General features: G+C 37.7%; 1 protein-coding gene across 1 annotated transcript; it reads left to right on the forward strand.

Annotated features, from left to right (window-relative positions):
* The first annotated feature begins 1,843 nt into the window (after window positions 1–1,843).
* LOC127776308 (ethylene-responsive transcription factor ERF018-like) lies at window positions 1,844–2,578 on the forward strand. Its single transcript, XM_052302664.1, has 2 exons — window positions 1,844–1,870; window positions 2,033–2,578. The coding sequence occupies exons 1-2, from the start codon at window positions 1,844–1,846 to the stop codon at window positions 2,576–2,578; spliced, it is 573 nt and encodes a 190-aa protein (XP_052158624.1).
* Window positions 2,579–11,339: the final 8,761 nt, after the last annotated feature.

Consider the following 11,339-nt stretch of genomic DNA (forward strand, 5'->3'; position numbering starts at 1 on the left):
GCACCTATAATACCGTAGCTCATATATGTGTATTTTTTATCTAACTTTTTCATATGAAGTTGGATGAAAATAAAAATTCTAGAGTTTGGTGAGATCTACAAATTTTTAGTTTGACTTTTTTATTTGAGGTTGTTCGGATGTCTGAAAGTGTATTGTGAAGTCTCAGGTCTATTTGGATAGGTGAATTTTTAAAATTTCTAAACGATCTTGGATGGAGACAAAATATATACGAAAGTTGTAGATTCAGATGAGATGTACGATTTTCTAGTTGACAATTTGTTCATTTGAGCTCATCTATGGTCTTAAATATGGTTTATTAATTAGGACGACAGTAGTCTCGAAAGAATAGCATTTGCTACCAAAGACAACAATTGTTACTAGGTAAGATTATAACGAGGCTCTGAGTAGAGATAGAGGTTTTGGGTTCGAACCAAGATTAGCACATTTCATGAATATATGGGTTAAAAAAAAATCATGTGACTTGTGAGAAGTGAAGTGTGACTGTGGTAGGTGTCTAATAAAATGTGAAAAAAATTTCGGGTTCTTTTTTATCTGTAAAAATAAAAATGGGTGTACCCTTATAGGTGCCGGTTCTAAATGATGGGGTCATTAGTGATGGTTTTAGAACCGGTACCAATAACTACTCTCGTTAGTAACATTAAATCAGTGTCGGTTCCAATACCGACGCCTATAAGGGATTTAGAACAGGTACCAATAAAATTTTTTCTATTTACCGATGATCTAAAAGAGTCTCCCAAGTTTTTGGCCAAAATTCAACATATTACCAGCCGGAAAGAAGTAAGCAAATGGGCGCGTGCAACAAATCCAAACTTTTACTGCCGCGCCGAAAAGATTTGGTTGTTTGTCGGGCTCGAAAAGGCATTGTGTGTAGTTTTTCTCATTCTCATTTGTGTAAACACATACTCCCTCCGTCAAAAAAAAAAAGTTTCCGTACCCAACGTTTGACCGTTTGTCTTATTTGAAAAAATTATGAAAAAAATTAAAAAGACAAGTCACGCATAAAATATTAATCATGTTTTATTATCTAACAACAATGAAAATACAAATTATAAAAAGAATTTGAGTAAATTGCATCCACGGTACAACAACTTGGCAGGTGGGTGCGGTATAGTGCAAAAACTTAGAAATTGAACGTCTGAGTGCAATAACTTGATAAATGGGTGCGTTCTAGTACAATTTACATCCAATTACCTTTAAGATTTTTTTTTGTTTTCTTCACCTTCTCAAATATCAACCGAAATATAATAATTTTTACATCCACTTTAATTGACTTTCAATTATTATTTATTAGGATAAAAATATAAATATACTTATACAAATCCGCGCTACTATATTGTCAAAATAAGTACTTAAAAATTGAATTTATATAAAAAATGCTCCAAATAATTAAGTTGCCGTATAACTTTTTAATTTATTGTATCAAAATCATATCTACCTTGTAAGTTATTGTATTTATACGATTACTTACAAAGTTCTTAAACTAAATTGCACCTACCTACCAAGTTGTTGCATTAGAGCGCTCATTTATTAAGTTATTGCACCAAATTGCACCCACATGCCAAGTTGATACACCATGGATGTAATTTACTCAAAAAATTTATATAAGACGGATAGTCAAAGTTGAATACGGAAATCAAAGATTTGTCTTTTTTTTTTTTTTGGGACGGAGGGAGACGGTTAGTCGGTAGGGCAAGGCATGCATGCACCGCGTGCAGAGAAACGCCAGCATACACGTTGCACCCACCTGCAGCCTCTCTCTTCAAAGTAATAATGCAGTACAGTACTAAATGCAGTAGCACGCGGTAGCTAGCTAGCTCCTGCGATGCGGCTCCCCCGAACAGACTGCCAGGTGCAACGTACTAAGCGACCGTATCACGAGGGTCCGATACGCGTCACACGACACAGGCGACTCCTATAAATGCAACCTCCGGCTACTTCCCGCCAAAAGCTGGAGTTGTTTGAATTCTGCCGACATAATAGTTTTCTGGATCTCTCTCTCCATTTCATGCAGGCCAACGGTACGTTGCCGGCGCCGGAGAAGGTGATGAGGAAGTACAGGGGCGTGCGGCTGCGGCAGTGGGGGAAGTGGGTGGCGGAGATCCGGCTGCCCAACAGCCGCAGGAGGATATGGCTGGGATCCTACGACTCGCCGGAGAAGGCGGCGCGGGCGTTCGACGCCGCCTTCATTTGTCTCCGCGGCGGCGAGGCCATCGCCGGCCTCAACTTCCCCGAGTCGCCGCCCACCGTCGTTGCCCGCACTAGCGACCCGCGGGAGGTGCTCGCCTACGCGACGTTGCATGCTAACCGGCTGTCGTCGGATGCCACCATTGCACAGGAAGAAGCAGCCCTGTTGGAGGAGGAGACGGCTGAGCAGTTCTCAGACGTGGTCAGGGCAAATGCGGCACCGCCGCCGCCGCCGGTGCAGGTGGCAGGTGGGAGTTTTGATTGGTCGCAGCTGCCGCTCTACTCGCCAATGACAACCCCAACTGCAGAGCATTGGGAGGAAGATAATGTCGAAGCTACTACAAGTGACAACCTTTGGAGCTTCGATTTCTAATCCTCCACTTCATACGTTTATGACTTGAATCCTCAATCCTCGATTCTTGGAGATAGATGACGTTCCATCTCTGTTTGTTGACGAGATTTTTTGAAATCTACCTAGTACCTTTCTTTTTATAACTCACTTTGTACCTATTATACATTATTAGAATATAGTATAAGGTTAAGCGAAATGTAGCTCAACTTGCCATTGTGGTGGAAACCTGCACACCCACCCGGGTTAAAGTCCTACACTTGATACGGGTGTCCGCATTCATGGTGTTAGTGGTGTTCACATTTTGTAGTAGTAGACAATATATCAGTGGTGAATTCGTCAATTTCAAAATATGTCGGTTCAGTCTTTTGGAGGTACCTATACGGGTAGGGTGTACGCGTGTGAGTTCAAATATGCCAACCTAGTTTTTCGCCTTTTGGAGGTGCTTACTGGGGTAGGGTGTGCGAGTGTGCGTTCAGATATGCTAACCCAGTTTTTTGGAGATGCTCATAGAGGTAGAGTGTGTGTTTGTGCGTTCATATATGTGCATTTTTAGCGCCTAAATTCATGCTGTGTTTGTAAATGAAATAAAGAATAAGGTTAAAATAGAGCTCTTTGTGTTCGAGTTGAGATCCTAAATTAGTTACTCTTATATGTTGACTTCAATACTTAGAAAAAAAAAAGGAAAGATCAATGTCATTGACTACAAAGCATTTAAAAGATTGACCATTGAATTCTCGGGAAAATTCAGGCACAATGTACTACTGTATTCTGCAATCGAGTAGTGTACCACTTTGACCACTATATATTGTAAGTATATGGTCAGTTACTAAACTTATTTATCTGTGTCGTGTAGGTCTTAAAACTCTTAAAATACATATTTAGGTCCAAAAACTTGTTAAATTATGTCCTTTGTATACCCTTTGATCACTATATTAATTCCATACATACTTGAGCTACAACCTTTATCAACCTTTTGAACTTGAAAGCTAATAGTACCATATTGAAGAGTGTGCAGAAGATTTTAATTACATTAGATATGCACATAATATAATTGGTGTTATAGTTTCCTAAACATTACTTGAGGAACCAAGCCATAATTTATAGGAGATATATATAGTATCCCGCTACTCCCTACGGATTAAAAATAATTATCGGTTTGGATAATGGCACAATCTTAAAAAAATAACTGTGACCAGTATTTTTCTATTACAATAATCCCTAGTTAATTTATATATACCTATACATATATGTATATATACATTATATACATATACACAAATATACATATATACATATATACATATACATATATGTATATATATGTATATACATATACATAGTGAATCTATTCTACACCCCTCCCCTAGAATAACTATTCTACACCCTCCTCTCCCATGGGTCAAACCCACCTCCCCCACCCTCCCTAGGGCCCAAAACCCCCCTCCTACCTTGGTCAAAGCGTCCTCCCGCCGGTCAAACCTACCCACCACTCCCTCCCCCGCCCACCACTTTACTGCTCTCGTCTTGCAGGAGTCGTGCAGTAACAGGACAGTCATCGTGCAGTAACAAGACAATATTATCACAGTAACAACGTCCAAAAGTAGCCATGATGGATCTAGTTTCGTTAAGCGTTTTTTTATGAACTTCATGGTGCAAACGGATTAGAAATACAAGGTATGATGTGAGAGATATTGCTCTCTAAATATTGAGATTTACCTCTTTTTAGTTCTCGTCTCACTGGAACAGCGTAGTAACGTGACAGCCAGTGTATAGTACCACAACTGCTTTCCGCAGTAACGACGTTAAAAAATAGTTATGATGGTTCTAGTTTCGTCAAGAACTTTACGAACGCCATGATGCAAATGGATTAAAAAAGTAAGACATGACGTGTACGTTACTACTCTCTAAATATTAAGATTTAAAATATTTTAGCTCTAAAAAACATTACTACTGTAGTACCACTGTTACTATGCATGTTCTCTATTACTACAAATTTTGCCATGTTGTTATTGCCAAAAGTGCGGTAACAACCTATAAATTTAGCAGTAACAACCTACTGATTTTGCAGTAACGTATCATGTTACTACCCTTCTGGAATATTGTTACTGCTGACTCATAGTAACAATGTGTCATTATTACAGTAACATAACTGGTTCTCACATAATTTGAATAGACATACAAAGCATGCAAACAATGTTTTCTATTCAAAAATTGTCATATGGTGATTTGGTTAAGAGAGCTTGCCATGAACCATGAGATCATGGGTTCAAGTCATGAATTTATCAATTTATTTTTAATTTTTATAAAAAAGAGAAAATAATAGAAGGAAAAATTAGTTTTAATTTTTATAAAAAAGAGAAAATAATAGAAGGAAAAATTAGTTTTAATTTTTATAAAAAAGAGAAAATAATAGAAGGAAAAATGAGAGATGGGAAGGAGAGAAAAAATCGGGAGGAGGAGGAGCAACCGATGGGGAGGGATCCCGATCGTGAGGGGGAGAGGAGGGGGTCGGGAGGGGGAGGAGGAGCGATCGGGAGGGGGGAAGGGGGAAAATCGCTGGGAGGGGGAGGGAGGGAGGAGCGTCGGGAGGCGGGAGGGAGGGGTATATATATATGTGTGTGTGTCTATATATATATATATATATATATATATATATATATATATATATATATATATATATATATATATATATATATATATAAAATCTGATTAATGCCCAGTTTTTAGTTTGCATGAATCCTGAAGCAGCTAGACGGTGGATGACTATGGAGCCCAGGCACCATGGAGCACCAAACAAATTTACTATACATATATATATACATATACATATATATATATACATATATATATATATATATATATACATACATATATATATACACATACATACATACATACATATATACATACATACATACATACATATATATATATATATATATATATATATATATATATATATATATATATATATATATAAGTGTATGATTTTTTTAAGTAATTTTTATGATTAATCTATCTTAATTTGAGAAAAAAATACATATGGTCGTCATGTTTTTAGGGTAAATAATTTTTATAAGTTATTCGTAGTCAAAGTTTTTAAAGTTGTATAGGGAAAGTCCTCGATCATCGTACATGACTAGTATTTGAAATCAAACTAATAGTGAAGTTCATAACGACGTAATAACTAATCAACCACTTGTTTAATGTTGGCCAAAATATGTCGTCACACCATCTATAGCTAACACGTAAGCACGTTTCCAAATAAGTTGCACTGCACAGTATTTAATCTTTTCATTTTGGCGTTACGTTTGTCAGGTAGACAAGTTACCTTCATCACAGAACCAAGGCACTAATGGTGATAGAGCTTAAACTTTTATATTCAGGAGTTGGGTCTAGAGTGGAGTTGGGTCTCTAATTTATTTTGTGAGAGCGTTTTACTCAGTTCCGCTAACTAAAAAATAGTTTTAAACAAGTGGTGACTAAGTAATGCGGTAGAAGACTGCATATATTTTTTTCCCATGCTTTCAATTTTTATTGAGTGTTTCCTAACATGACATTATACGTCTTATCCTAAAAGATGCTTCCTCCGTGCCATAATATAGCAATTTAGAATCGAATGTCACGCTATATATATGGTACAAACGAATTCGGATATGAGGCATATCCATATTTGTTGTACCATATAGTATTATATCTGATTTTAAATTACTATATTACAAGACATAGACTCATGTAACGAGTACAGGACCCCAGAAATGAGTAACGTCCCTGCCCGGCATGACGGCTCACTATCAACCATGCATATGCATGAAATAGTGACTCCCTAGCGGGAGGAGCTAGCTAGTTCTCCACGAACCCACACCACAGATATCGCTGTCGCTGCGATGCTACATATGCGTGCAAAAAATTCCAAAATGGGGGCTTTCGGATTGTTGTCCAAATCGGCATTCAAGTGGGTGATCGATCGAAACATCGTACGAATCATTTCCTTGTTGCTTTCGTCGCGTGTCAAGCTGGCAGCTGCCGCAATTTTGCCGAGTCTACGCGGTCCCGGACACTTCGGACCACAAAAGGACATGCATGCAATGTACACGTCACTGTCCGACGCGGCAGTCAATGCGTCAACCTAGCTAGCTAATTCCGGCGCCCATATTTGTGGCGCATTTATTGCAACAATTAACCTCCCGAGTTCAACGCCCGGCGGCTTAATTAATTGTCCCGACCAAGTATATACTCCCTCTGTCCCACAATATTTCAAACCCTAGGGCCTGTTTAGTTCCCCAAATTTTTTTCCCAAAAACATCACATCGAATCTTTGGACATATATATGAAGCATTAAATATAGATAAAAAGAAAAACTAATTGCACAGTTATGGGGGAAATCGCGAGACAAATCTTTTAAGCCTAATTAGTCCATGATTAGCCATAAGTGCTACAGTAACCCACATGTGCTAATGATGGCTTAATTAGTCTCAAAAGATTCGTCTCGCGGTTTCCAGGCGAGTTCTGAAATTAGTTTTTTCATTCGTGTCCGAAAACTCCTTCCGACATCCGGTCAAATATCCGATGTGACACCCAGAAATTTTCTTTTCCCCAACTAAACACACCCCTAGATTCCCAAGGTGGAACTAAGAAGAAAGACAAAAGACCAAAATACCCTTATTTAATAGAAAAGTTGTATTGATGGATTGGTAGGTGAAGAGTATATAGAGGATAAAATTTCTTGATTTGTGAACCGATGGTAAGTAAGGAGGTAGAAGTTGGTTTATTTTAGGATAAAATTCAAACCTAGAAGTTGATTTATTTTGAGACGGAGGGAGTACGTACGACTCTAATCGATCAATCGACCACTAGAGAGCGTGAGCTCGAGCGAGTTCTGTCGCAGAGCACACCATAGCGTCGGCGCCGGAGGAAAAGAAGAGGAAGTGCGTATAAGGAAGGCTGCGCCTGCGCAAAAGGGGGAGTTAAACTTTTGTTCTACTGTCATCTCCCAATCAAAATATGATTCGGCATTGTAAGCACCAGAAAATGATGGAATACTAAATTTGGCATGGTGCTGGTTGTTAAAATCATTACCTCTCATGCCTTGACGATTGCGGCGAAGGATGACTGATGTTGTCAAGTCTAACGGCTATAGTGGCTAACCGTCTTTCGATACGCTCAATGGAATTGTTTATTTTCAGATTGTCAAGTACTCCTTCCGCCCTTTTCATTGCTTGGTCTATTGTACCATGCTTCAGGCCACTATCTCCTGTCATTGTTAGTGAAACACATAAGAGGAAACAAAAACAAAATTGATTATTCCCTAACAACTACTAGGCACGGGTGGTGGAATATCTAGCAAATGAAAACGTCTTACCAAGCTCTTATGAGGTTCTTACTTACCAAGCAAGGGACGGTACAACCGGTGACTGGTTCATGACACCTTGAAGGATGTGATGTGACGATTGCAAAGATCGAAGCAGTGCTGACTAGAAGTATATATGTGGAGCTTGGAAGGCACAATATATAGTAGCAAAGGAACGCAATTGTGCTAATCAGAAAATGCAAAGTTAAATAATAGTTCAAAGTACTAGTCAATGTGCTGGCCTAGCCTAGACTCAACTCTAGCTCGAGCAAGCACCCGACAACACTAAGGACTAGATATGAACCAATTCACAACTCTGCACTCTCAAAACATACTCAAAGGAATCACTGAATTTTCTCTTCTTTTTTTTTCTTTTTTGGTGTGGCTTTTTTTCTTCTTTTTTTAAGCACCTTTCTGCCTTTTTTTTCTTCTGTCTTTTTTCTTCTTTTTTCTATATTTTTTTCCAACAAGAGCTAACCATTAACCTCGAACAGATAATCAAATGTAAATATGAATATTACAGGGACTCAAATGCAAAGTGCAAAACTAAAATTAGATCACCTCAAAAATAGAATGCTTACCTCAAAAATAGATTTGTGAACCTCATGTGTCGTAGCGTATTTTGCGTCAACACGTATATATGTTTGGATTATATATAATATTTTGATGTAGACAACGTTTTGTTATACTCAGTTTCCCTGCCAGTTTCCAAAACGTTACTTTAATTAGGAGCGAGGAAAACTATGGCTGTGTTTAGATCTAAAATTTGGATCCAAACTTCAGTTCTTTTTCATCATATTAACCTGTCATACATACAACTTTTCAGTCACATCATCTCTAATTTCAACCAAAATCTAAACTTTGCGATGAACTAGACACAGCCAATTATGGTTCCTGTTTATTGACTTGGAAGCAATCAAGCAAATCTGCTTCTATTGACCATTTGACCTCGTAGTTCAAACTAGAGTAGTACTGTAGTAGTAGTAACTGATTAATAAGCTAGCTAATTAAGTTCACAGCGCGAAGTTACCAACCAGTTACTGCTTGATAGATATATATCCCCGATCCGCCAAATATGTCACAACTAACCATTTATACCTGTTTAATTGAAGAACTTGTCAATCTTCTTTTAATTATCAACCATGCATATATTAACAATAATTACTCCGTAACATCAAAGTTCGAACGACTAATAACGAAATAATGAACCACTTGCTTGATGTCCTCCAAATATGTCACACTACCATCTTCTGGCAATTACCTGATCAGTCATCACGTTCCAAATGTTTTTTTTTTCGCCCTCACGTTCCAAATAATGCTACGTACGGAAAACAACACTAATTAATACGAAAGCAAGCTTCCAAAGTTGCACACAAGAAAATTATTTTGTTTTGTTGTTGTCTTTGAGGTCATGCATGATGCAGCAGATCGCATATTAATTTATGCACCAGCAGCTGGGACTGCCATTGTATAAGGGGTAAAAAGAACTCTTCGCTGTATATACTCCTCCTGTTTCATATATATTATAAGTTGTTTGATTGTTTTTAAGTCAAACTTATTCGAGTTCGATTAAGTTTATAGAAAAATATAGTAGTATTTTCAACCCAAAACAAATATATTATTAAAATATATTTAATCTTAGATTTAATAAAACTAGTTTGATATTTTATATGTTTTTAATTTTTGCTATAAATTTAACCAGGAAAAAAGTCAAACGATTTATAATATGGAACGGAGGAAGTATATATGATTTGAAATTTATGGTACTTGAGAAAATATCTATAGGTAATTAGCTTGAAGTAGTTTCTTAAGGATAGTAAATCTACCCATATATAATACTTTGATGCAGATTTGTCATGGAAAAACTGTGACTTTAATCTTTATATATACACTGTATATACTCCTTCTGTTTCATTTATACGATTTAGTTAGGGTGAAATACAGTGTGGAATTAGCTTGGATATTTTTTAAGAAAATCATGAGCTGCAATTAAGAGTCTAACTTTTATCTCAATTTAGCATATATACAAGTTTTTCTAAAGAGATTTCTTATTTGACTCTTTTTGTATTTTTAAAAGTAAACGAACTTAAAATCCGACTCAAATATGGATTTGTATTTTTAAAAGCGAACGAGCTTAAAAACCGACTCAAATACAATAATGTACTAAAATACCGGCAAAAATATTTTTAACTTTTATATTAGTAGAGATAGTAGAGATACGTTGATCTAACAATTTTACCGGACAACCAAGCTGCCGATGCACACCCACCGTAACAGAACTCATCATCATTGGTTTACCGGAGAACCGATGAGGATCGATCATTTAATTATTATACTAGTGCTGGATGTGAATAACCACGTACCACAGATGGGTTTTCACGGTTGTAAATTAAGGCCCTCTTTGTTTAGGTTTATAAGCCAACTTATAAGTCGAAAAGTCTAAGCCAAAACAAACAAGCAGCTTTTTCATTTGGCTTTTTTAAGCCATAAGCCACTCTAACACTATTAAGCCAAAAGCTAGGTTGGAGAAGCTTTTTTTGGCTTATATGAGATAGATGTATGACTTTACCATTAAACTTAGGACATTAAATCCACTAGCTTATAAACCATATAAGCCAATAAGCTGACTTAAAAGTCTAGGCCAATAAGCCTAAGCCTAAACAAAGAGGGCCTAAGAAAACGCACTAAGCCAGCTGCCAGCTAGATGAATCAATCCAATGCTAGCTTCGACCCAGACGGTAAAAAGAAAATAAAATCACACAGAATGAATCATAGATCACATAATCTTTACAAGTCACAAAATCTCTTTTCACAACAAAAGTCTGTACATATGCACTGAATCACAAATCCAATAAAAATAAATCACATAGTCAATCTAAATCCGATAAAAATAAATCACATAGTCAATCAGTGTTCTCAGGATAATTGTATCACCTTGATGTAATTGACTGAGTTCAATAAAAGCTTCCATTATCTAAAAAAATCTATAACAACATCACAAAATGCACTGCAAAGTTGGACAACGTATATCGGGTTTCACTGCTGCTATAGAGAAGTCCTCATGCTCACTGCTGCTATGGAGAAGTCCCCATGCTCACTACCACGAAGCAACCTGTGGTCCACCACCGTCGAGTGCGCCCCTAAGATTATCGTGCAACAATGAATCAGGCCGCCCTTGAGCTCATGGCTAATCTAGCTAGCCACCTAAGAGCTCGTGGCAGTCAAATCTGTGCACCCTTGAGCTGCACCCTGACATGGAGGGTGGGGGAAGGGGGATGCTAAATGCAGGGAAGAGGGGTACCTGGCCCTGAGCCACGCATCATGATGGGAAGAAGCGGGCCTCGTTGAGAGGAGGACATAGCTAGTACTTGACTACATGTTGGAAGAGGGGGCTGCCACTCTTACGGGAGAGGCCGAGGGATCGCTTGGCAA

The sequence above is a fragment of the Oryza glaberrima genome, chromosome 6 (genome assembly GCF_000147395.1).
Source record: "Oryza glaberrima chromosome 6, OglaRS2, whole genome shotgun sequence".
Classification (NCBI taxonomy): domain Eukaryota; kingdom Viridiplantae; phylum Streptophyta; class Magnoliopsida; order Poales; family Poaceae; genus Oryza; species Oryza glaberrima.